This window comes from Eubalaena glacialis, chromosome 3 (genome assembly GCF_028564815.1).
Source record: "Eubalaena glacialis isolate mEubGla1 chromosome 3, mEubGla1.1.hap2.+ XY, whole genome shotgun sequence".
NCBI classification, from domain to species: domain Eukaryota; kingdom Metazoa; phylum Chordata; class Mammalia; order Artiodactyla; family Balaenidae; genus Eubalaena; species Eubalaena glacialis.
The window spans coordinates 112,775,701-112,803,525 of NC_083718.1; the positions used below are offsets into that span (position 1 = coordinate 112,775,701).

The following is a 27,825-nucleotide window of genomic DNA, read 5'->3' on the forward strand; positions in this document are numbered from 1 at the left end:
GGTCACAAAGTACCGAGCTGATCTCCCTGTGCTATGCAGCTGCTTCCCACTATCTATTTTATGTTTGGTAGTGTATATATGTCCATGCCACTCTCTCACTTTGTCACAGCTTACCCTTCCCCCTCCCCATATCCTCAAGTCCATTCTCTAGTAGGTCTGTGTCTTTATTCCCGTCTTGCCCCTAGGTTCTTCATGAGCTTTTTTTTTTTTTTTTCTTAGATTCCATATATATGTGTTAGCATACGGTATTTGTTTTTCTCTTTCTTACTTACTTCACTCTGTATGACAAACTCTAGGTCCATCCACCTCACTACAAATAACTCAATTTCATTTCTTTTTATGGCTGAGTAATATTCCATTGTATATATGTGCCACATCTTCTTTATCCATTCATCTGTTGATGGACACTTAGGTTGCTTCCATGTCCTGGCTATTGTAAATAGAGCTGCAATGAACAATTTGGTACATGACTCTTTTTGAATTATGGTTTTCTCAGGGTATATGCCCAGTAGTGGGATTGCTGGGTCGTATGGTAGTTCTATTTTTAGTTTTTTAAGGAACCTCCATACTGTTCTCCATAGTGGCTGTTATCAATTTACATTCCCACCAACAGTGCAAGAGGGTTCCCTTTTCTCCACATCCTCTCCAGCATTTATTGTTTCTAGATTTTTTGATGATGGCCATTCTGACCGGTGTGAGATGATATCTCATTGTAGTTTTGATTTGCATTTCTCTAATGATTAATGATGTTGAGCATTCTTTCATGTGTTTGTTGGCAATCTGTATATCTTCTTTGGAGAAATGTCTATTTAGGTCTTCTGCCCATTTTTGGATTGGGTTGTTTGTTTTTTTGATATTGAGCTGCATGAGCTGCTTGTAAATCTTGGAGATTAATCCTTTGTCAGTTGCTTCATTTGCAAATATTTTCTCCCATTCTGAGGGTTGCTTTTGGTCTTGTTTATGGTTTCCTTTGCTGTGCAAAAGCTTTTAAATTTCATTAGGTCCCATTTGTTTATTTTTGTTTTTATTTCCATTTCTTTAGGAGGTGGGTCAAAAAGGATCTTGCTGTGATTTATGTCATAGAGTGTTCTGCCTATGTTTTCCTTTAAGAGTTTGATAGTGTCTGACCTTACATTTAGGTCTTTAATCCATTTTGAGTTTATTTTTGTGTATGGTGTCAGGGAGTGTTCTAATTTCATACTTTTACATGTACCTGTCCAGTTTTCCCAGCACCACTTATTGAAGAGGCTGTCTTTTCTCCACTGTATATTCTTGCCTCCTTTATCAAAGATAAGGTGACCATATGTGTGTGGGTTTATCTCTGGCTTTCTCAGATTCTACTATTGGAGACAATTTAAGCTAAATGTTAAAAGCACTACCAGGGAATAAGACTGAATCAGTATGAGAATTTAAAAAATATATCTATATTTTTTCATCTATAGATCAAAGGAGTGTTTGAAAGTCTTTTATATATAATAGCTGTGAGTTCACTATCATTGAACGAGGTATTTATGTCATGATTGATGTCCCTGATATCCAAAGCTCAGTAAACGACCACTGTATTTCTTATGGGAATTTTACTCAAAATGACACCTTACATTTAGTGAAGTATTGAAGTCTAATATAGAAATATTTTAAATGTATTTTTTATAAATTCTAGCCCTCTTAAAACACTAACTTATGAATAATTTTATATTATAAAAATGCTTAAAATGACACAATTTTAAATTTATATCACTCTGAAACCTCTGATCAGAGAATTTTAATTTCGAACTCTAAGTTCTGATATCACAAAGGATGAAAATGTTGTTGATCTTGAATCTTCATATGATTTTCCAATCTTAAATATGAAACAGTATAATAAAGGTACTGACTTTAAAAAGCAGATTCTGAACTTCTTTAATGAGCTGTTTACTGTTCTCCTAAAAGCCTGAAGAGTTCATACAAGGCTAAACTTATATTCTAAAAGTAATATGAAATGAATTCTAAAGATAACTCTGCTGTCTATATGAATAGCTGCGCTTCCAAAATTCAGCTACTAGCTAGAATTTTAAGTTTTGTTTTACTTCTTTTATCCATTCATTCCCTTAACCATTTAGCAAATATTTATTAGATGTTTCTTATATGTCAAGGTTCTATGTGGAATTAATAGTCAACAGGATAGATGTTGTTCATCACATACAGCTTACATTCCACTAGGTCGAGAGATGGACTATAAATAATAAACAACTCAACACGAAAAATATAAAGTGCTATGTTAGAACATTAAATACAGTGATGAGATTGTGACTGGGAGGCTATATTAGAATAGGTGGTCAGGGAAGGGCCCTTTGAGGTAATGTGAAGGGTATGAAGAAGCTGGCCATACAACCATTATTTCAGGCCAAAGAAACAGCTATGGCAAAAGTCCTAAGGTAGGAAAAAACTTGGTAAACTTTAAGTACAATAAAAAGGCCAGGAGCAAGGAGAACAATATGAAATGAGGCCAGAGAAGTAGGCAGGAACCTTGGGCTTTGTATTCCAGGAAAAGGAGCTTGTATTTTTTTTTTTTCGATCGTGGTAAAATACATGTAACATAAGATTTACCATTTTAACCACTTTAAATTGTACAGTGCAGTTACACTAAGTACATTCACAATGTTGTGTAACCATTACCACTATTTCCAGTACTTTTTCATCATTCTGAATGGAAACCCCATATCCATTAGCAGTTTTTTTCCATTCTCCCTTTCCCCAGTCCCTGGCAACAATTAATCTGCTTTCTATCTCTATGGATTTGTTAATTCTGGATATTTCATATAAATGGAATTATGCAACATATATGTGGTTTCTTTCATTTAGCGTAATATTTTCAAGGTTTATCCATGTTGTAGCATGTTTCAGTACTCTATTCCTTTTCTTTTTTTTTTTTTTTAATTAATTAATTTATTTTAATTTATTTTTTGGCTGTGTTGGGTCTTCGTTTCTGTGCGAGGGCTTTCTCTAGTTGCGGCGAGTGGGGGCCACTCTTCATCGCAGTGCGCGGGCCTCTCACTGTCGCGGCCTCTCTTGTTGCAGAGCACAAGCTCCAGACGCGCAGGCTCAGTAGTTGTGGCTCACGGGCCTAGTTGCTCCGCAGCATGTGGGATCCTCCCACACCAGGGCTCGAACCCGTGTCCCCTGCATTGGCAGGCAGACTCTCAACCACTGTGCCACCAGGGAAGCCCTCTATTCCTTTTCATGGCTGATTAATATTCCTTGTATGGATACACCACACTGTGTTTATCCATTCACAACTATCAGTGTCCAGCTGGGTTGTTTCCACTTATTGGCTATTGGGAATAGCCGTACTATGAACATTTGTGCAAAATTTTTGTTTGAACACCTGTTTTCAATTCTTTTGGGTACTTACCTAGGAGTGGAGTTACTGAGTATAACTATAGTATAACTATACTAGTTACCTAGTATAACTAGGTAAAGAGTTATATGGTTAATGTATGTTTAATTTATTGAGGAACTGCCACACTGTTTTCCACAGAGGCTGTAACCATTTGTTATTTTCTGCTTGGATTTTTTTGTTTGTTTTTATTATGGCCCTCTTAGTGGGATTGAAGTGGTATCTCATTGTGGTTTTGATTTACATTTCCCAACGATCTTGGTTATTATTCTGAATCTTTTGGGAAGCCATTAGAAGATTAAGTAGGGGAGCAATATGATCTGATTTATGTTTTAAATCATAAACTTAAATCAATTCTGTGGAGAACGAATTGTGGGGAAGGTCAAGAATTTAAGCTGGTAGACCAGGTGGGAAGCCACAGCAACAGATCAGGTGAGAGATGATGGTGGCTTGTGCTTAGTAGAAAAAGTAAGAAATCAATAGATTTCAGAATATGTTTTGGAAATAAAGTTGACATGACTTGCTAATAGACTGGATGAAAAAAGGGAGGGAAAGAGATAAAAATAATCTTATAGATTTCTGGTTTAAGCAACTGCATAATAATGAGATGGAGGAAGGGCAGGGTTATGAGTAAAAAAAATGAAATGTTTTAGCCACGTTTAAGAAGCCTCTTTAAAATACTTCAGTGGAGATAACAAGTAGGTCATTAGATATGAGTCTGGAGTTTGGAGAAGAGGTCTTTCTAGAGATATGGGTTTGGAAGTCTCTGACACATAGTATTTAAAGCTACGTGAAATTTACCAAGAATGAGTTTGTGGGTAGAAAAGAGAAGGGGTCCTGCTCTGAACCACAGGTTACAATATCTAAGATTCTGGGTCACCTTGCTACTCTCTATCCTGTTCTTTCATTACACATTTCACATACTGGTCTGTTTTCCTTTTCAGAATCCATTTCCCACACTTTGGCTCCAGTCTGGCTCTCCACCCCTACTCACCACAGATGTGTACCTGAACAGCATTTTATGCTATTGCTGCTAATCTAAGAACCCAGATTTTAGAGTTGGACAGACTTGTGTTTCACTCCCCTCTCTGGACCCTACTATCTGACTTTGGGCATTTTACTTAATTTTCTCAAGCCTCAGTTTTCTCAAGCGTAAAAAGGTGATAATAAGCAACTCACAGGTTTGTTGTAAAGAAATGACTGAGATCATATATGAAGTCCCTGCCATAGTCCTGGCACACAATAAGGGCTTAACACAAAGAACAACATTGTTATTGTTAATATTATTTTTCTATAAATCACTGCTGTATGCTGGTCCAATCATTTTTTACCACTATGGGATACAGGAGAGGGCCAATGTAAAATGGTCCAAAGAACAAGGATGGAAGTATTAGCCAACACCAACAGCTATATTAGTGAGATGGAGCATGGGATGAACTGCCTAGGATGGGACACAGTGAGCTAAAGGCAGTTGAGAAGTTCGGACATCTAGAATTCAACAACAAACTCTATAGTATGACCCAAGGACTAAGGGTAATAAAGTGAAATACCTGTAATTGTGATATCATTTCTTAGTATTTAACTCACCTAAGTTCAGCTGTGAGATCCTTTATAGTAGTGTATTTTTCCTCTAATGATAACTGAGCCTTCTGTAGAACATCTCTCAATTCCTGGAGTTGTCTTAAAGTACTCTTTAATTCTCCATGAGCATTTTGTAGTTCAGTCTCCAGTACTTCCCGTTTCTGCAAGGCTTCTGTTAGCTCAGTTTCAGTGTGGTGCTGTAACTTTTCTAACTCCTTCACTGTTAAAAGCAGAGAATAATTTTAGAATTATATATATAAACTATTTGTTATTCAGAAATTTGTAAGCAATTATAATTAAGAATATCCAATTTTATTCATCTATAAGAGGCAAAATACCACTGATTGTCCCTTCCCCGTCATCTCAAATTCTCACTTTATTCCATTTCTTTAAATATACAAATGCAGACAGCTAAGCTGAGCTAACCTGTTGCTTACCAGCGTTTGTTTTCTTATCTAGTTCTGTCTTTGTCTGTTCTAATATCATGTCTAACTGAGAGAGATGCATTGCTTTATTTTCTCCATCTCGTTTTAGGTGCTTTATTTCTTTTTCCATTTTATACAGTTCTTCTTTGTAGTGATCCATCTCAAGTTTTACTTGCCTAATTAAAAACAAAAAATAAAATAAATAATAATTTGGAAACTTAAAAATCAACTAACTTATCTCTGACTGAACAAAGTCTGCAAGTTATATAAAGACAAATATCAGCAAAATGTCTAGTCATCGTGGGATGAATTGGGAGATTGGGATTGACATATATACACTAATATGTATAAAATGGATAACTAATAAAAACCTGCTGTATAAAAAAAAATGTCTAGTCAGAATCTTAAATCACCTATTATATTGTTAAAACTGCTCCAACTAATAGATTGTAATTCTGTACCAATTACATGCCACTAAACACAACTATATGATGTGTTTACCTAGTACACTGCCTGGCACACAAAAGGTGCTCAATGAATTCGTTTTCTTTCTATTTGGAGATATTTTAATTTTTTTTTTAAGATTTTTTCTTTTTTGATGTGGACCATTTTTAAAGTCTTTATTGAATTTGTTACAATATTGCTTCTGTTTTATGTTTTGGCTTTTTGGCCGCGAGGCATGTGGGATCTTAGCTCTGTGACCAGGGATGAACCCGCACCCCCTGCACTGGAAGGCGAGGTCTTAACTACTGGACCGCCAGGGAAGTCCCTGAGATATTTTAATTTTAAAACAGATCCAAGAATATATATAACAGATATATTTTAACTCTAAACCCTTTTGGGAGAGAAAAACAGTTTTATAAATTATAGTTTCAGAAGTGAAAGAAGCAATAGTTGGAACAGAGAAAAACCCTGCTTCATGAAGAGAAGATCTTGGAACTAGGATATATCTTTCTTATGAAGTTTATTCATCTAGTTCATAAGCTTCCTACTAGTAACTAGAACTTATTTTACCCACTGAATCTGCCTATTAGCTATAATTAAGAAGAGTTTTTGTCTAGAAGTCAAAGGGTGGGAGTAAGAAAAGAAAGAAGCAGTTATTTCTATTTTCTTAGTGAAACAAAAGCAAGATCATCAGTGAGAGCAAGGATTGGGGAGGGGTTGTTAGAGTTTTGAAAGAAAAGGCAAAGGTGTAAAAGAGTCCTCTACAAGAGTAAGTAACATTGTGATTGCCAGACAGACAGTATTAAGAAAATGCTTAAGGTTTTTAAGTTATGGGTATAAAGTAAGATTGGTCAGTGTGGTTATATTTTTCTCCAGCCTCTGTAAAGATGCAAGCACGAATTAGTCTGAGTTGGATTTTTAGTTCTGTGTACCACAAAGTAAGAGAGAGGTAAAGGAGTTGTGGGTTTATGTAAATCAGTGATTTTAATGACTAACTAGAATTTAAGCTAGGTAAAGAGAGGAGAAATGGCATTAGGGAATGAGACAGTGGTAGAACTGATAGATCAGAGGTCCTAGTTACATCAAAGAATTGTTGAATTGGGGGTATTAAAGGGAATGAGGTAATAATATAGAGGTAGATGCATAGTATTCAGATTATGTTGAAATAATGGAGATATCAGAAATGATAAGATCTAGGATAAATCATGTGAGTGAGTGGCTGAGGATCAGCTAGATAGATGTATATTGAAATCCCCAAGAATAAAGACAGGAGTAGTGTTGGAGACAGCTATGGTAAGTCAGGTGGCCTGTAGGTGTCAGCAACAACGAGGGATGATATGATCTGATGACATGAGGTTCATGGTGTACGTCATACTATTCCACATCCCCACCCTGTGGTACAAGAACTATGGGGAAAAGTTTTTACTTTAGAGAACTGCAGGGGAAGAAGCAATGTCCTCAGGGGACAGTCACATTTCTGTTACAGCAAGAGAAAAGAAGAGATAGAGAATATAGGGAATGTCTCTCAGGATGGACTGTGAATTCCAGAGGATAAAGTGAAAATCTTCCACAAGTTCAGATGGGGTGGGAAAAGGGAAGAAAATACATGAAGAGGTTTTTGGGACTAGTAAGAGAGATGAGGGTAAATCTAATGCCTGGAAATCTGATGCTTCTGTGGCACCTGGCACAAGCAAAGATAAAGTTACAATGTTGATTAGTCTTTGTGGAATTAAGGTACACATTGATGGAGAGGCTGTGTTAGTGGATAGACAACTATCAATGGCAGAAAGAAGGTCTGAAGAACTGTGGTCTTAGTCTTAAACATAGGATATCTTCTTGACCCCACTGAGAGAGTTGAGGATATCTGGGGAAGCAAGTTGCTACTCAAAGCACAAAGGCCCTACCTTTATTCCTGTCAGAGGGGGAGAGGGAGTCTGAGGATGTTGTGGTTTAAGTTCAAATGCATAAATTAACTCTTATTCCTGTTGGTAGAATGGTGGGCTAATTAAGAGTTTATTATTAATTATGTCAACTCTTGTCGACAAAGTATAAGAGGTCTGGGGAAGCTAGGTATAACTTTCAGCTCATAGTTCCCTTTCTTGACCAATTAACTATTGATTTCTTAGCACAGCCCAGCCACATTAAATCAGGATCTTTAGAGGTAGGACCTAGGCATCAGTACTTTTTAAAGCTCCTTGGGTGATTTTAATATTCAGTCAATGTTGAGACCACTGTTTTCTTCTATTAATTTACTCCCTCCCATAAACAATTAGAACCCATGAAAAGTTCCTCTATATGAGTACATCTTTGCCTGCCACTTTCACAATTCAATTTAATAAAACAGCTGCTGAGTGCCTATGAGGTACAAGGAACAATGCTGATTGTTGTGGGAGGACCCTTAAATTAAACCATATATTATCTTGGCCTTAAGGAACTACAATATAGTAGGAGAGCAAAGGATATTAACCTATAATACTAAAGGCATGAGGGATATGAGGGAGTTGCAAACAATGCTATAGGAACACACACCGTAGAGAAATTAATTCCTCAAGCAAACACTTCACTGAACATTATCTGATAGTGAAACTCAAATATGACTGATGTTAAAGCAGGAAGACAAATAAAAACTAACATATTCATTTTACCTGGCAGTACCAGTAAGCTCAATAACTTTTTGCCTTTTTAAATCTGCTTCATATGTGGCTGCTTCACATTTTTCCTCCATTTTTCTCAACTTTTCAGCTGAACTTTCCCTTTGTTTCTGAAGCTCTTGTTCAAGTTTTGATACCTTGTAAAGCAATTTTCAGTTAAGTATTTTAAACTCAAACACAGTTCAACATTTTTCAGAAGAAAAATATTTATATAAATTTGTAGCCTAGCCTATCAGTTTCAAGATGTTATTACGAAAATCAAAGTATAGACCGAGAAACGTTTTGAAAATATGAAAGCAAAACAATTTTTAATAAGAAAGATATTTCATTTATATACATATTTATAGAAGTGACCACATCATTAACACTAAAATAGGACTTAAAAGAATTGTACAGAGTAATGGTAAATGTTCCTCTTTTCATCATCCTCATCTGAAATGTTCTTTCTTCTCTTGTCAAACTATGTTTCTTTCCTTCTTCACAAATTGGCTCATACCAATTCCTAGAATTCCCATCTGCCCTCAAACTTTACAACTTGCATTTGCTCCTATTCATTCCTCCTTCTGTTTTACTACATTGCAGGAGGTATTCTTCCTCCTATATCAGTCAAACTGCTTCATAGGCGTTCTGGATTCAACTCCTATCCACTTTTTAAGGAACCTCATACTACTACCTCTACTCTCTGCTGTATCTTCAATCTCTCTTTCTTCTGGTTTCTTTATATTAGCATTTAAACATGTTCAAGACCTTCTTATCATAAAAACTTTCCTCCACACCTCTACCTCCTTCCAACTACCACCATTTCTTTCCTCCTCTTTATAGCCCAACTTCTCAGATTTTTTCTATGCTTGTTGTATCATTTTTCTCACTTTCTCATTCATTCCTCAACCCATAGCAATCTAGACACTGGACAGAAACTACACTGTGTCACCAATGGCTTCCATGCAGCTAATTCCAATTGACATTTCTCAACCCTCAATTTACTTGACACTGATTGCAGCAGCCCATGACACCAATTATCATCCCTTAAGTCATGAAATACTTACTTTGGCTTCCAGGTACTGTATCCTTCAGAGCTCTGTCAAAGTCAGTCATCTCACCCCTCATTCTATGTTCTCTCCCTAGTTAACCTCAGCCACTTCATTTTTTTTTTTTTTTTTTTTTTTTGGCCGCGTTGGGTCTTCGTTGCTGCATGCAGGCTTTCTCTAATGGCAGCGAGCAGGGACTACTCTTCGTTGCGGTACACGGGCTTCTCATTGCAGTGGCTTCTCTTGTTGTGGAGCACAGGCTCTAGGCGTGCAGGCTTCAGTAGTTGCAGCACGTGGGCTCAGTAGTCGCAGCAGTGGGCCCTAGAGCAAGCGGGCTTCAGTAGTTGCGGCACGTGGGCTCCGTAGTTGCGGCGCGCAGGCTCTAGGGCACGTAGGCATCAGCAGTTGTGGCTCGCGGGCTCTAGAGCACAGCATCAGTAGTTGTGGCGCACGGACTTAGTTGCTCTGCGGAATGTGGGATCTTCCCATACCAGGGATCGAAGCCATGTCCCCTGCATTGGCAGGTGGATTCTTAACCACTGCGCCACCAGGGAAGTCCCACTTCATATTTTCAATGAACATTTACATGACTGTGATCTCAAAGTTAATATCTGGCTGATGACTTTAATATCCTCCCTGCTCTTCTAAAACCTCTCATTGAAGAACTAAGCACAGATTATAAGTCATTAATATCCCCACCCCCAACTTAAGTTCCAAATATAAAATTAAAATAGAACCCAGGTAAAAAGGGAAGGGAACCATGGAAAATCTACCCATTCTGTGTTTGATTAAATGGCACACTCATAAGCAGAAAGAATCTAAAGATAATAATCTGAATAAATCCAACACGGAACCTGTGCACAGTGGAACATGAATAAAAAGTAGAAAAAATATATGCTGGAAAATTTATTCTAAATACTGAAGGAATTTTTAGATATAAACTTCTTTAGACCCTCAAAGAAATTAGAGAAGACATAAAAATCTCTTAAAACAAAGATCATGGAGAAATAAAATAACCAAATGAAAAATACAAAGGAGTTGATAGACCTAAGGAAAAAAAAACTCAGAAGAAAACCGTAAGACAATTATAGAAATGAACACAATTTCAGAAAGAACAAGAATTATAATCACTCTTACAAAAACCGGAGTCAATGACAAGGGATTTAGAAAGTGGGAATCAAATACAGATGAGATGAAGAAATGCCTCAGGATGAAGCTGTACAACAGGCATAGCAAACAGTAGGTCTAGACTTGAACAAAAGGGATGGAGAGCCACAGGACAGATGTCTCTAAAAAAGAAAATACAGAATACCTGCCTGATATATTTGAATGTGCAGAGAAGAGATTCTTTAGTTCCACTGGAGAGGCTGAGGATGAAGTTAGAATACACAGATTAAAAAGTCATACAAATGACAAAAAGGTGAGGTGTAGTGAGGTTACTGTGAACTATCATTTTCTAATTTATACTTTTCTGTAAAGTGTGATGAGAGGAAAACAAAACAAAAAATGTGAAATATCAGTCAGAATAATTCAGATGAATTTGGTAATGAATGAAAGAGAAAAGATTAGATTCTAGAATAAAATTTCCTAGGATTCTTTCTTCGGAGTAATAACTTATTTTTTAAAATGAGTAGTTTCCTTTGCGATTTTTCTTTTAGTGCATTGCTTGGCATTTCTTTAGGGATTATCACACATCTCCTGACCCAAAATGAAGAAATTGAAAGCTATAATGATTCAGATAGGTATTATATTCAGGTCCAAAAAGGAAAAACTGAATAAAGAAAACTAAATTATAACTAAGTTGGATGGAGTGACAAAAATGTGCCCACGGTATTACACGATCACATTACATTGGAATAAAACTTTATACATTTTACAATGTTAATTTAGAATATTTCTTATAATATGGTATCTTTGAGGTTAAACAGCAATTTATATAACTAGCAAAAAAATCTATTATCAATTTAAAAAAACTTCTATTTCATAAAACCATTTTGACCAATAATATATACCTGTTTTTCAAGTTTAGTTTGAATGTCTTCTAGCTCTCCATTTCTAATTGTCTCTTGTTGTAACATTTGCTGCTGTTGTTGAAGAGTATGCTGCAGAATAACATTTTGCTCAGTAGTCTCTTGAAGACTGTGATTTTTAATCTTCAGCTCTTTCTGTAAACAATATACCTAACAAATATACACATTTCTCATTATAATGACATATTTCAAATAAAAAGCAATAAAATGTCAATGTTGTCACCTTATTAGATAATTACCCTCACTTGTCATGTGGGACAATTGTATTCATAGCTATAATTTATTATGTGGAAGGGCAGGGCTCATTTTTCTGATGGGGAGGTATGTTAGAAGGGCCTGTTAATAGGGTTGGTTCTTGGCTGATGTCTGGGAATGTGGCTTCTGAAACATTCCTTAAGTGATGAGACTGTTTTCCCTGGCTAGGGCACCAAATCACGCTTTCCTTCTAGGAGTTTGGAATTCTGATACTTACGGCTGTTCTTATGTGACCAGCCCCCAATAAAAAACCTTGAACTTTGAGTCATAAGCAGGCTTCCCTGGGCAGAAGTACTGCATAAATGTTGCCGCATTTCACTGCTACAGAAAGGAGCTTATTCTGTGTAACTTCTCCCAGAACGAGGGAGAAAACATAGGAAGCCATGGATTTCTTCACACTCCATTTGATGTATCTTTTTCTCTTATTGATAATAAACCATAGCCATGAAAACACTGTATAAATGTTAGGTGCTATTTAGTACATTATTGTTGCTATCATTGCCATTGTTTGTAAAATAATATCCCAGTAAGCACTCTTGAATATTCATGCTCCAAAAAACATAAAGGAAAACAATACCAACTAAGAAATTGCACTTATTCACTCCAAATATTTAGGACTTGAATATGCTGATCCCCCAAATTGCTTTAAATGAAACCTTTAGAGTTATCTGGGAGAACCTATTAAGAAGGAAAAAAAATGCCCTTTGTCCAAGAAATCCAAATCCTAAAAAGTGCCAAAAGAAATCATTTTAAAATTCTATAAATAATACAGCATAATTTAATATATATTTCATAATATTCGTTACCTGTTCCTAAAGTAAGGGGAAGGTTTACTAAATGATGATATATAAATCTGATTTTAAAAGATGCAACCATTTAAAATCACAGTTTAGGGAGTTCACTGGTGGCCTAGTGGCCCAGGTTCAATCCCTGCTTGGGGAACTGAGATCCCGCAAGCCACATGGCATGGCCAAAAAAAAAAAATCATAATTTAAAGGACAGTGGCAAATAAATTTTACAAAATAAAGTGAAAAAAAAAATCCCACATTTCATTAATATGAAAAACACTCAGGCAAATAGAAAAGTGAAAAGTATTAGAGAGTAAGTATTAGAGAGTGGATTGTAGGTAAATCTTTTTCAAAAGATTTCTTATTGTTGCTTATGTAATAACTTTTTAAAATGAAGGAAAATAAACCCATCCCTTTAAAGCAAACAATCTTTCTAATAAATATCAATCCAGAAGAAAATAATTTTAAACTCCTAAGAAACAGTGAAGAAGAATCCTGACTTGGTTTTTTCTAATTATCCAGCAGTGGAATATTCAGCAGCATCATGAAAGGCTTAGGGGCCAAATAGCCTTTGCTTATGATAAGAAGCTCTTAAATTTCAAACTTCTTCATTATATGATGACACTGTAAACTTAGAGAACCTTACATATAACAGGCAACTATCCAATTTCTAATATTATTATAATTCTTTTTAATGCTAATCTATTTTACTTAATGTTGTCTATATGAAAATAATTTATTTAGTGTAAATAGGTATCAGTGACACCTGTTTTGTTTTTCCTGCTAGCTCCTGAGAAAACTACAGATCGCACCTCTGCTGTAGTTTATTTTATATAGAACTGACTTGCCTATAAGATAAGTTTATATACTATTCTTTGCTTTACTGGAACATGCTGTCTTGTACTTACTTTCCTAATCAAATAAAAAAAATGGACAAAGTATTAAAATAAGACAAAATATTAGAAAAAAGATAAGGCTTAACCAAAACACTAAGAAAGTCATACCACATAAGAACAATTAAAAAATTTATTTTAGTAATCTAGCCACTAGCAAAATAATTTCCATTAAAAATACTGAAGTATCTAACATATTAGTTGTATCACAAATATTAATTCACAAAAATTAACCTACATCTATCAAATTTATACTGGCATTTCACTCTACTACCCTTTAACTTCCACTTGACTTTAAAAGTAAATATAAGACAAATAGTTTTGACATTATATTCTCTACTAAGTTATTATCATATTCAGAGAATAAACTTTTCCTAAAGAATTCATTATTTTATAATTAAAGTCAAGAAGAAAGTAGAATTTACATTATAATATCTGCTTTACAATTAGCTTTATCTAATATTAATGTATATCCAAAAACGCTCTCATGATTATTACTAAAAAATAAAATATAACCCAGAAAAGTTACTGACACAATGCCAACTCTGCAAAATTTAAGTCCATCAATTTGAATAAAGGCATTTATCAATAAAATGACTGATCTTGCTGAATAAATGCTTTATGCAGAAAATGTTTCAGCTTATTCACATCTATTTTGTGTTTATTTTCTTCTATCATGTTGACAATGTAATTCTGCATGAACACATACATTATCACTTTTTAAAGCATTTTAATACAAATTAAAATATTTTCAAAATAATTCAGGACCCCAAAGTCACTATTATTTTCATCATAAATGTATTTATTTCAACATATGGAAAACAATATTTGCCTGAGGCAAAAACTCAGAGGCATATTTATTAGCTTTGTGTGGTGGATTATCAACATGTAGTTTTTTCAGCTGGCTTTCTATCTATATGCTCTGGGGCCATTTAATTATTCAGCTAGTATGTGATTCGGGACTATCTACTGATTTGGTAAAATATCTTTACAACATCACCTATTACTAACAGAATGGATGCACTATCAATCAAATCATATTTTCTAAAACCTAGCTATATATGATGAAAGTCTCATAACTCTGCTGTTATAAGATATTAATTCTATTAACCAGCATTAGAAAGAGTTTTCTCTGTAAGATATTATAATTTGCTCTAAAGACAAATAAGCCAAAACTAAATAAATGTATGGATTGGTACCTAAAAAAAAAAAAGGTAAAGAGTAATTGGGTTTTTCTCCACGTTTCTTATCAACACACAAGAAGAAGTGAAAGATGATCTTTTAAGTAAGTAAGCCAATGCACATGCAGTTGAGCTAATAATTCATCAGCAATAAAAGGGCTGCAAATCTTTTTAATTTACTTACTTACTTTTTCTCTAGTATGGTTGTACAAACCTGACTACCACTTCTGATTTCTAATCCAGTTCCAGCCTAGGTTTATACTTCCTGCTATTCTGAAAAAAGTTATAAGTTCATTTTGGGTAAATGCCTCTTATCCACCCAAGTCTCTGATGCTATTTCTAAGAATACAAATTCTAAATCTCAGCAAACTCTCTGATTACAAACACTGCCTGTCTCCAGATTCCATCTCTGCCAAGTCCATTTATGCTGGAGTGCAGTGAGGGCTACAGAATTTAAATGCCTAAATAGGGACTTTCCTGGCAGTCCAGTGGTTAAGACTCTGAGCTCCCACTGCAGACGGCATAGGTTTGATCCCTGGTCAGGGAATTAAGATCCCACATGCTGCAGGGTGCGGCCAAAAAATAAGTAAATAAAAATAAGTAAATGCCTAAATAATGGTTTAAAGAAGATCCCAGTGGGAAAAAAAATCACACTCCTATTCTAAAAAGTATAAGTATCTATAGTTTACGTGGTTTAATTTCCATATATTGGAATACAGAAATATATGCCCACCTGTGAAAGATGCTATAAAAACCTTCATGAAGGGAAGTAGAAGGAAGAAGACAGGACCATATAAAATACAAAGTTTTTGTTTTAACCTCTGAAGTTATATAATTATGTGATGCATCTTTGATGAAGATTTGTTGACTATTTCCTTTTTTTTTTAAGAAAGGTGTTTTCTTTTTAATTTTATTTATTTATTTTATTTTTGGCTGTGTTGGGTCTTTGTTGCTGCGTGCAGGCTTCCTCTAGTTCCAGCGAGCGAGGGCTACTCTTCGTTGCGGTGCACAAGCTTCTCATTGCGGTGGCTTCTCTTGTTGTGGAGCACCGGCTCTAGGTGTGTGGGCTTCAGTAGTTGTGGAACACGGGCTCAGTAGTTGTGGCTTGAGGGCTCTAGAGCACAGGCTCAGTAGTTGTGGCGCACGGGCTTAGCTGCTCCGCGGCATGTGGGATCTTCCTGGACCAGGGCTCGAACCCATGTCCCCTGCATTGGCAGGTGGATTCTTAACCACTGTGCCACCAGGGAAGTCCGATTTGTTGATTATTTCTAAACATGAAGTTAAGGTTTAAATATATATATTATAAATTCTAACAAAGAAATAAAGGAATTCTTCATTAAGATTATTCCTTTGAGCAAATATTTAGTGACTACCTATTATGTTGAAAGCAAAGTGGTTGACAATGAGTATACAGAGATGAATAAGATAATTCAAGAAAAGTCTTCTATCTAGTATCTGAGAAATTCTTCTCAATAAAGAAAGTTGAATTTATAAACCTAATTCTCAATCCTTCAGACAAATAGAGGAAGAAAAAACAAAATGGAAAAAATTTGAAGAATTTTATACCTCTAAATCTAAAATAATATTCTAAGTGTTAATCATTTTATGTTAGAATTACTCTGTGATCAACAATAATCTCCTGATTCCCTAAAAAGAGATAATAGAATCAGAATTTTAAGGAGTCATATTTTGTGTTTTATACGTCATATGTTTGTTTCTTAACGAATATAAAATTGGGGACTTCCCTGGTGGCACAGTGGTTGGGAATCTGCCTGCGAATGCAGGGGACATGGGTTCGATCCCTGGTCTGGGAAGATCCCACATGCCACGGAACAGCTAAGCCCATGCGCCACAACTATTGAGCCTGCACTCTGGAGCCCACGCACCACAACTACTGAGCCTGCATGCGACAACTGCTGAAGCCTGTGCACCTAGAGCCCATGCTCTGCAACAAGAGAAGCCACTGCAATGAGAAGCCCGCGCACTGCAATGAAGAGTAGCCCCCGCTCTCCTCAACTAGAGAAAGTCCATAAGCAGCAACGAAGACCCAACACAGCCATAAATAAATAAATAAATTTATTTTTTTAAAAAAGAATATAAAATTGGAGTTTACGTTTTACTGGAAAAATTTTTTTATATCAGCTATATAAAAATGTACTTTTAAAGTATCTTGAAAATAAACAATATCTCAAAAAGAAATCACTTGAAAAATATGCTATATTTAAAGGAAATATTAATTTACTTCTTCAGATTTCTTCTTTAGCTGTTTTTCAAACTTTTCTTTATTTCCTTCCAATTGGTTCAAATGCAAAGCAAGTTCTTCCTTACAAATTTCCAATGCTGAATCTAGTTGTCTGACCTAAGCAGAAAAAAAGCAAAAAAGGAAAATCAACCAATACTAATGAGTTCTTATTATATGCTCAATATTTTACAGCGTTATCTCCTAATGTTACCTCACTGCTTCAACCAGTGAATATACAGTCCAACTTAGGATATAAAATGCTATTAAAGAAGAGATTTATTTAGAAAACTAATTATTACTGCAAACTAGGAAACCAAAGAGGAAACCAGTGCCTGGAGTCCTGAAGAATAAATGGACATGAACAAGTGAAGAAGGGCATTCTAGGAAGAGGGAAGTACATTCAGAGACAAGGCACTGTGAAAAGGAATGGTTAGAAGTTGGCAGGAGCTTAGGGTACCAAAACCATGAATTTGTAAGAGATGGGTACTGGAAGGATGGGACTGGCAAGATAGACTGGGGCCAATTGTCAAGGACCTGCAGGCCAGACACCCTGAAACATTTACCTAAAAAGGTAAGCAGTATTTAAACCTATTCCTTAAGTTCCCTTGATCAAGAAAAATAATAAAGTGAGTACAAACTGGTGTACTGTGCTAAAAATGCTATAGTGCGAATATTCTGAATATGCTGAAGTCACTAAGAAAATGAAATGTTTTTGTCAGCTAATGAAAAAAAAACTTAGGTAAGAAGGAGAAGGCTGCTTTTGCTTTGAATCAGTGAAAACATTTTCAGAAAGGCAGCAATGTAACTTGGTTCAAGTGTTCATAAAGCTGCAAATGCTTCACGCTACCTCAACATTAAAGAGCGAATGAGCAAAGAGCAACTCAAATTCAGTAAAATTTTTCAGAATTTGTACACATGCTCCATATCCCATCTGTTAATAAGATTCATTCTTGTCTTGTTCCTTTCTTTTCCTTATTGTATTTCTGAGCTTCTCGGGAGTATTTTTTTTTTTCTTTCCTCAACGCTAATAGCATTCTAGTAAGTAGTCATGAAAGTGTGAAAGAAATTTCAACAAGATAAGGAGAAAAAGAAAAATGTTCCCTCTTGCAAGATACTATCCTACATCATGAAATTATCTTTCCAACTCTTATTTCTAAAAAGAGGCACAACTGAAAGACACAGTTTTCAAAGCCTGCCCCTATAGCGTGTGAATATAACCATTAACAGTTAAAAAGCTTACAATTTTGATTAATTATCTTTGTTAATAAACTGTTGCCCTAATAATAATTTTTAAAGTCTTTTATGAGAGGCATAAATATTTACAAGTTTTCTCTATTAAGCATGAGAATAAGCATTGGTACTTGTATCATCTTCCACACACAGAAAAAAAAAATCTATGACTGTCAGAACATCACATGTGATAAAAATTAACAACATAAAAACTCAATCAGGCAAGATTCATCACTAGATGTTAAAACCATTGGTCACTAGTTTGTTGAGGGACAGGACTTTGAACATGGCTTCAAAGAATCACTCTATGTATTGCTTATTAATTATAAAGGAAAAATTATGCCCTTAAAATACTGAGATCTAGCAGTAACCACCTTAAATAATAGGTGTCAAGATTGGCAAAGCCAATAATGGGGTGGTGTGACATTATGTGCCTCCTGATGTGAAGCAGTGGGAAGGACACAGTATAACCCACAGTATAATCCACAATTGTGGTGTGTGTGCTATTACGGTTGACCTAGACTTTTCCAAAGAGTCAGTGTCGTGAAGAATAGGAGACAGTGAGTTTAGGGGAATCTAAAAAGCCAAAAGCAAAACATGAATTATGATTGCATTATAAATTGGGGAAAGAAAAGGAACAAGCTAAAGTAGTGTCTCTCACAATTTAATGTTCATACAAATCACCTGGACACCCTAATTCAGTACCAGAGCCAGGTCTAGGGTGAGACAAAGGAGGTTCTAGGGCTCAAAGTTTAAGGAGGTACTCACTCTCAGGATCATGCAAATGCATACCCTTCACTTGTACAACCCAGAGAGTAAATGTCTCCTTAAATTGTATGCCAGAGGCACCTCCCTTGCTTCACCTTAGTTCCAGCTCTGTTCAGTAGGTCTGAGATATTCTGCAAGTCAAACAAGTTCCCGGGTGATAGTGATGCTGCCAGATCATGCTTTGAGCAGCAAGATTATTAAGAACATTTTTAAATAATTGGGAAATTTTCAGTATGGACAGTGTGTTGAATGGTGTTACTGAATTAATGTTGACTTTCTATGGTGTATAGAGATGGTGTAATCAGGTAGGAGAAAGTTTCTATACATAGGAGACCCAAGTTTAAGATTAAGGGTGTAAAGTATCATGACATCTGCAACCTTCTCACAGGTGGACTAGCAAAAAGGAAATGTGTGAGTGGGGGTGGGACTGGGTGGGTGCATGCGCACGAAGGCATGTGCATGTGTGTGCAGAGAGAGATGAAGTGAGTATGGTTAGAGTTTAAAAGACAGTAAATCTAAATGAAAGGTACACAGATGTTCTCTGTACTAGTCTTTCATTTTGTAGGTTTGAAATTTTTCAAAATAAAATTTAATTAAAAATAAATTAATTAAAACTAATAAATAATAAAAACCAAAACATCTACTACTCTGTTGGACTTCTCATTTGAACAAAGAGCTTGAGACTCTAAATCTCATACAAATAAACATCATTCACTGTGTACAAACTACTCATAAATATACATGTATATATATATGTACGTGAATGAATAGAGTCAAAACAAAGACACTGCTCTGCTAAACCAAAGAACCTCCTCGGGGGCATATTCTGGAGGCAATCACATAGGGGCTCTACGCTACCTACTTTCAACAGAAGCATCTAAGCTAGTCTTTTTTGTTTATTTTTTTTCTACTTATAACTTTAACTTTCTTTGGGGAAATAAAACACACACAAAAATCTAGAGTGGAAAATAAAAGCAAAGCAAAACAAATAAAATAAACAAATGAAATTGCTAATAAGCACCTTCTCAATTTTCTATTTAATAGCAGCTAACATAATTGCTTTAATTTATTGGTTTTTTGTTACCAGTTCATAAACTTCCCATCAGTCTTCCAGCTATCATTATCATACTTCTATAAGTGACATAACTTTAAACTGATCCTTATAACTCTCCTGCAGATAGAAAATTTCATAATTTTTTATGCAAAGAACAAACTGAGGCATGCAGAGGGACATGGCCAAAAGTCAAGAAAGAAGGTGGTAATGACATAATCAAGAAAAGAAGACTAGATTTCAAACTTCTATTTGATATGTTAGAATCATTTAGGGAATTCCCTGGCAGGCCAGTGGTTAAGACTCGGTGCTTTCGCTGCTGAGGGCCCAGGTTCCACCCCTGGCGGGGAACTAGGATCCCACAGACCGCGCAGTGCATCTCAAAGAAAAAGAAAAAAAAAAAAAAAAAGAAAGAAAAGAATCATTTAGTATAGTTTCAATGAAAGCAAATCTACTAAAGGTACCAAAGGAATAAAACCTAACATCATAATTCATTCTTTAGCTGATTTCCTTCCTGTCTCATATCTGATTATTAACAAATGAAAATAACTTACCAGATGACTGGCTAGATGTGTTAGGTAATTTAATGAAAAACAGGAGTTAAGTGGCAATATGGATTTTATTTAATGAAATTATATCATGCCTACAACCTTTGTACAATAATAATTTTTTAAATATTAATGATCTTAGAGGTTATTTTTACATGAGGAAATGAACTGACATGGCATTAAATGTTAAAAGTTTTGGAGAATACTATAGGAAAGTTATGGATAAATATATAATTGGGTTTATGAGGGTATACATGGTCACAAAATGGATGAAAAACAGAGTACTAGGCAAAAAGTAAATAACATTGGATTTTTTAAATATCCTTTATATTTAATCCATATATGACAGAATGAAGGTCACAGCATATTTGAAACTATTTTTAGCACTAAAAATGCAAAGGAGAAAACATTGAATATATAGTAATTACTTAGCAAACTCTGAGTAACTTAGTATGTGCTAAGTATTTTATGTACCTCATTTCATTTAATCCTCAAACCCACCTTCTTCTAGGGCATTGTGATCCCTATTTTACTGATGAAGAAATTAACGTTCAGAGTTTAAATAACCTAGCCAAGGTTACAGTCAGTTAATAAGCACACTGAAGCCAGAACTAAAACCCAAGTCAGTTTAGCTTCAAAGCCCATGCTTTTAACCATAAGGTTATCCTAGACACAAAACTGTATTTTACCCAGAAATTCTGGATTTATTCCCTATTTAATCATATAGCAGAACTGGTAAAAAGAAGCAAAACTGTATTGTTTGTAGTTTCATCTCTCTCCACTTCCTTTGCTAATTTTTTACTGGTAATGTTAGTAAGTAGCTACAGTTTAAAAAATACATTTTTGTTAAAAAACAAATCTTTCTTAAGGTATTATAAAAAGGAAAGAGGTTAATCTACAAACTAGATTATCAACTATCAAATAATTAAGATCATAATTCACAACGAAAAATATACTACTTAAAGAAACTAAGTTCATTGACTTATGTAAAATTTTTACCACTTTATTTTTATGTAAATGTTTTTTTTACAATTTATAGAGAAAACTAAAAAGCCACAGGAATGTCTCCATTAAGAAAATAAATAAATAAAAAGAAAATTTTTTAAAGTATTAGCATACTAGCCTTGATTGTTTCTTCAGATACTTGGTTCTGTAATGTTTTCAAAGCTTCATCTTTCTTCATATTTTCCTTTTCCATTTCCTGAAAACATACAGATTGGTAGCAAAAATATACATACGTGTATAAATATTTCAGCATTAGTAACAGGTTGTTAAACAACTGATTTGATTAGAATTAAAGGTATGTTAAAGAAACATAAACTTAAAATACTGGTCAGCTTTTAAACAGCACTTTTATAAAGATGATTTTACCCCTTTGCTTTCCGTCAAGAGTCTGTCTAGTGATTCAAGGTGATGTTGTTTACATATTATATCTTGCTGCAACATGGACATAGTCTTTTCTTGTTCTTTAAATTGTTGTTCTTTTTTCTCTAGTTGAGATTCAAGCTAAACATAGAAACAGGATTTATTAATTTTAATATTATTATTTTTTTAATTTGAAACATTTTAAATACAGACGACCCTTGAACAAGACAGTTTTAAACTGCCTGAGTCCACTTATACATGGATTCTTTTCAATAAATATGTACTACAGCACTACACCATCAGCGGTTGGTTGAATCCACAGATGGGAACTATGGAAAGGAAGGGTTGACTGTAAAGTTATATGTGGATTTTCAACTGCACAAGGGTTGGCACCCCTAACTCCCAAATTGTTCAAGGGTCAACTGTACACAGAAAAAACATAACACTCACAATTTAAATTACTACTGAAATTACATAGCTTATTGCATTTTGCCAAATTTCCTTCAGTTTCTCTCCTTTTAGAGAAGAAATGAAATCACAAGTCCATGTCTTATCCCTTCCCTCCCTCACCAATACTATGTTGAAATTGTTCTATATCATTCTCTGGTGTGTTTCATTCTCATACATGTTTTTTGTGCTTTTAACTATATATGTAGATCCATGAACAATATGTAACATAATTTTGTTTTGAAAATCCACATAGGGTTTCCCTGGTGGCGCAGTGGTTGAGAATCTGCCTGCCAATGCAGGGGACACGGGTTCGAGCCCTGGTCTGGGAAGATCCCACATGCCGCGGAGCAACTAGGCCCGTGAGCCACAATTGCTGAGCCTGCGCGTCTGGAGCCTGTGATCCGCAACAAGAGAGGCCGCGATAGTGAGGCCCGCGCACCGCGATGAAGAGTGGCCCCCACATGCCGCAACTAGAGAAAGCCCTTGCACAGAAACGAAGACCCAACACAGCCATAAATAAATAAATAAATAAAATTAAAAAAAAAAAATTCACAGACAATATCAACACTTCTGCAAGTTTCAGCAACTTATTTTTTTCACTTAATAGTTTTAAATATTTATCCATGTATCCATATGTGGATCTAGTTCATATTTTTATGATAATACAGTATTCCACTGTAACAACAAACTAGTTTGTTCATTCTTCTACTCAGAAACAGTTAGATATTGCTTTTTCACTATTATGATAATGTTACAATAACATCCTTTGTACATGTCTCTTTAAACACATGTATTAGAGTTTCTTTAGAACATACCACCTAGAAGTGGACTTCCTGGTTGTAGGATATGCACATTTCTAACTTCATTAGGTATTTCTCTTCAAAGTGCATCAAAACTTATACTTTCACTAGAAATGTGTAAGTCTCACTCCTTACAACTTCACCACTAACTGACTGGTGGTATCAAATGTCCAAAAAACTTTTGTGAAGACAAAACATGAGTAAACTGATATGTTTATATGTATATTTGTGCATATACACAAGTGTATAAAAATTATACATATGTGATAATAGCAGCAACAGGTTAACTAGAAAATACTAAAACCAAAGAACTGTGAAATGAAAACACTCAAATGAAAATAAATAACATATCAGAAATTAGAGGAACAGAAAGAAAAAAGATTGAAGAAAGTGAACAGAACATAAGGGACCTGTTGGACACCATCAAGCACACCAGTATGCACATCATGGAAGTCCCAGAAGGAAGGGAGAAAGAGAGAGAGAATATTTGAAGAAATAATGACTGAAAATGCCCCAAATTCGATGAAATACATGATATAAACATCCAAGAATCTCAACAAAATCCAAGTAAGTTGAACTCAAAAAGACCCACAATGAGACACATTATAATCAAACTTTCAAAAGACAATGACAAGAACTTCCCTGGTGGTCTAGTGGTTAAGACTCCAAGCTCCCAACACAGGGGGCACTGGTTCGATCCCTGGTCCCCTGGTCAGGGAACTAAGATCCCACATGCCACGTGGCACAGACAAAAAAAAAAAAGAAAAAGAAAAAGACAATGACAAAGAGAGAATCTTGAAGCAGCAAGAGACAAGCAAATCACCACATATAAGGGATCCTCAATAAGATTACATGCAGATTTCTCATCAGAAACTTTGAGGGTCAGGAGACAGTGGGCTGATATTCAAAAGAAAAAAAATAACTGTCTACGAAGAATCCTCTATCTGGCAAAACTGTTCTTCAAAAGCGAGGGAGGAATTAAGACATTCTCAGATAAAAGTTGAGGGAGGCTGTGACCATTAGACATGCCCCGCTAGAAATACTCAAGGGAATTCTGTAAGGTGAAATGAAGGAACACTAGATGGTAACCTGAAGCCATATGGAGAAATAAAAATCTTCATAAAGATAAATACATGGGCAATTGTAAAACCTAGCATTATCGTAACAATGGATTGTAGCTTCCACTTTTTGTTTTCTAAATGATTTAAGAGACTAATACATATAAAGGAAAAAAAAAGTTATTAGTGCAAAAGTTAGTATTACTGTAACTTTAGTTTGTAACTCCAAATCTTGTTTTCTACAAAAGAGACTAATCCTTTTGAAGGAATTACCAGTTTGTGTTTTGGGGCACACAATGTATAAAGATGTAAGTTTGTGACAAAAGGTGTGGAGATAAAGCTATAAAGGAACAGAGTTTTTGTATGTTATTGAAATTAGAGTGGCATAAATTCAAATTAGAGTGTTATAACTTTAGGATGTTAAATGTAATCCCCATGGTAACCACAAAGAAAATATCTATAAAATATAGACAAATGGAAATGAGAAAGGAATTTTAAAATTTCAGTACAAAAAATCAACTAAATTCAAAAGAAGACAGTAATGTAGGAAAAGAGGGATAAAAAAGCTTTAAGGCATATAGAAAACAAAGAGCAAGATGACAGAAGTCCCTCCTTATCAGTAATTACTTTAAATGTAAATGGATTAAACTCTCCAAGAGACATAGATTGGTAGAATGAAGAAAATCACACATCCACCTATATGTTGTCTAAAAGAGACTCATTTTATTTATTTTTTATTTTTTTGAATTTTATTTATTTTTTTATACAGCAGGTTCTTATTAGTCATCAATTTTATACACATCAGTGTATACATGTCAACCCCAATCGCCCAATTCATCACACCACCATCCCCACCCCCCTGCGGCTTTCCCCCCTTGGTGTCCATACATTTGCTCTCTACATCTGTGTCTCAACTTCTGTCCTGCAAACTGGTTCATCTGTACCATTTTTCTAGGTTCCACATACATGCGTTAATATACGATATTTGTTTTTCTCTTTCTGACTTACTTCACTCTGTATGACAGTCTCTAGATCCATCCATGTCTCAACAAATGACCCAATTTCGTTCCTTTTTATGGCTGAGTAATATTCCATTGTATATATGTACCACTTCTTCTTTATCCATTCGTCTCTCAATGGGCATTTAGGTTGCTTCTGTGACCTGGCTATTGTAAATAGTGCTGCAATGAACTTTGGGATGCATGTGTCTTTTTGAATTACAGTTTTCTCTGGGTATATGCCCAGGAGTGGGATTGCTGGATCATATCGTAATTCTATTTTCAGTTTTTTAAGGAACCTCCATACTGTTCTCCATAGTGGCTGTATCAATTTACATTCCCACCATCAGTGCAAGAGGGTTCCCTTTTCTCCACACCCTCTCCAGCATTTTTTGTTTGTAGATTTTCTGATGATGCCCATTCTAACTGGTGTGAGGTGATACCTCATTGTAGTTTTGATTTGCATTTCTCTAATAATTAGTGATGTTGAGCAGCTTTTCATGTGCTTCTTGGCCATCTGTATGTCTTCTTTGGAGAAATGTCTATTTAGGTCTTCTGCCCATTTTTGGATTGGGTTGTTTGTTTCTTTAATATTGAGCTGCATGAGCTGTTTATATATTTTGGAGATTAATCCTTTGTCCGTTCTTTCATTTGCAAATATTTTCTCCCATTCTGAGGGTTATCTTTTCGTCTTGTTTATGGTTTCCTTTGCTGTGCAAAAGCTTTTAAGTTTCATTGGGTCCCATTTGTTTATTTTTGTTTTTATTTCCATTACTCTAGGAGATGGATCAAAAAAGATCTTGCTGTGATTTACATCAAAGAGTGTTCTTCCTATGTTTTCCTCTAAGGGTTTTATAGTGTCTGGTCTTACATTTAGGTCTCGAATCCATTTTGACTTTATTTTTGTGTATGGTGTTAGGGAGTGTTCTAATTTCATTCTTTTACATGTAGCTGTCCAGTTTTCCCAGCACCACTTATTGAAGAGACTGTCTTTTCTCCATTGTGTATCCTTGCCTCCTTTGTCATAGATTAGTTGACCATGGGTGTGTGGGTTTATCTCTGGGCTTTCTATCTTGTTCCATTGATCTATGTTTCTGTTTTTTGTGCCAGTACCATATTGTCTTGATTACTGTAGCTTTGTAGTATAGTCTGAAATCAGGGAGACTGATTCCTCCCGCTCCGTTCTCTTCCCTCAAGACTTCTTTGGCTATTCAGGGTCTTTTGTGTCTCCATACAAATTTTAAGATTTTTTGTTCTAGTTCCGTAAAAATTGCCATTGGTAATTTGATAGGGATTGCATTGAATTTGTAGATTGCTTTGGGTAGTATAGTCATTTTCACAATATTCATTCTTCCAATCCAAGAACATGGTATATCTCTCTATCTGTTGGTATCATCTTTAATTTCTTTCATCAGTGTCTTACAGTTTTCTGCATACAGGTCTTTTGTCTCCCTAGGTAGGTTTATTCCTAGGTTTTTTATTCTTTTTGTTGCAGTGGTAAATGGGAGTGTGTCCTTAATTTCTCTTTCAGATTTTTCATCATTAGTGTATAGGAATGCAAGAGATTTCTGTGCAGTAATTTTGTATCCTGCAACTTTACCAAATTCATTGATTAGCTCTAGTAGCTTTCTGGTGGCATCTTTAGGATTCTCTATGTATAGTATCATGTTATCTGCAAACAGTGACAGTTTTACTTCTTCTTTTCCAATTTTTATTCCTTTTATTTCTTTTTCTTCTTTGACTGCCGTGGCTAGGACTTCCAAAACTATGTTGAATAATAGTGGTGAGAGTGGACATCCTTGTCTCGTTCCTGATCTTAGAGGAAATGCTTTCAATTTTTCACCATTGAGAATGATGTTTGCTGTGGGTTTGTTGTATATGGCCTTTATTATGTTGAGGTAGGTTCCCTCTATGCCCACTTTCTGGAGATAAAATAGACTTTAAAATAAAGAATGTTACAAGAGACAAGGAAGGACACTACATAATGATCAAGGGATCAATCCAAGAAGAAGATATAACAATTATAAATATAGATGCACCCAACATAGGAGCACCTCAATACATAAGGCAACTGGTAACAGCTATAAAAGAGGAAATAGACAGTAACACAATAATAGTGGGGGACTTTAACACCTCACTTACACCAATGGACAAATCATCCAAAATGGAAATAAATAAGGAAACAGAAGCTTTAAATGACACAATAGACCAGATAGATTTAATTGATATTTATAGGACATTCCATCCAAAAACAGCAGATTACACTTTCTTCTCAAGTGCGCACAGAACATTCTCCAGGGTAGATCACATCTTGGGTCACAAATCAAGCCTCAGTAAATTTAAGAAAATTGAAATCATATGAAGCATCTTTTCTGACCACAACGCTATGAGATTAGAAATGAATTACAGGGGAAAAAGCATAAAAAACACAAACACATGGAGGCTAAACAATACGTTACTAAATAACCAAGAGATCACTGAAGAAATCAAAGAGGAAATCAAAAAATACCTAGAGACAAATGACAATGAAAACACGACGATCCGGGACTTCCCTGGTGGCACAGTGGTTAAGAATCCGCCTGCCAATGCAGGGGACACAGGTTCGAGCCCTGGTCCGGGAAGATCCCACGTGCCGCGGAGCAACTAAGCCTGTGCGCCACAAC

The 27,825-nt window shown here is 35.3% G+C and overlaps 1 protein-coding gene across 1 annotated transcript in view; it reads right to left on the reverse strand.

The window, feature by feature from the left end:
- CCDC18 (coiled-coil domain containing 18) overlaps window positions 1-27,825 on the reverse strand; it is a 109,012-nt gene that overhangs the window by 24,893 nt on the left and 56,294 nt on the right. Inside the window, exons 15-21 of the mRNA XM_061186306.1 lie at window positions 21,863-21,997; window positions 21,615-21,692; window positions 16,895-17,011; window positions 11,518-11,685; window positions 8,472-8,614; window positions 5,395-5,558; window positions 4,964-5,177 (exon numbers count right to left, since the gene is read on the reverse strand). Of these exons, the coding sequence (XP_061042289.1) occupies window positions 4,964-5,177; window positions 5,395-5,558; window positions 8,472-8,614; window positions 11,518-11,685; window positions 16,895-17,011; window positions 21,615-21,692; window positions 21,863-21,997 (1,019 nt within the window). The remainder of the gene's footprint in view (window positions 1-4,963; window positions 5,178-5,394; window positions 5,559-8,471; window positions 8,615-11,517; window positions 11,686-16,894; window positions 17,012-21,614; window positions 21,693-21,862; window positions 21,998-27,825) is intronic.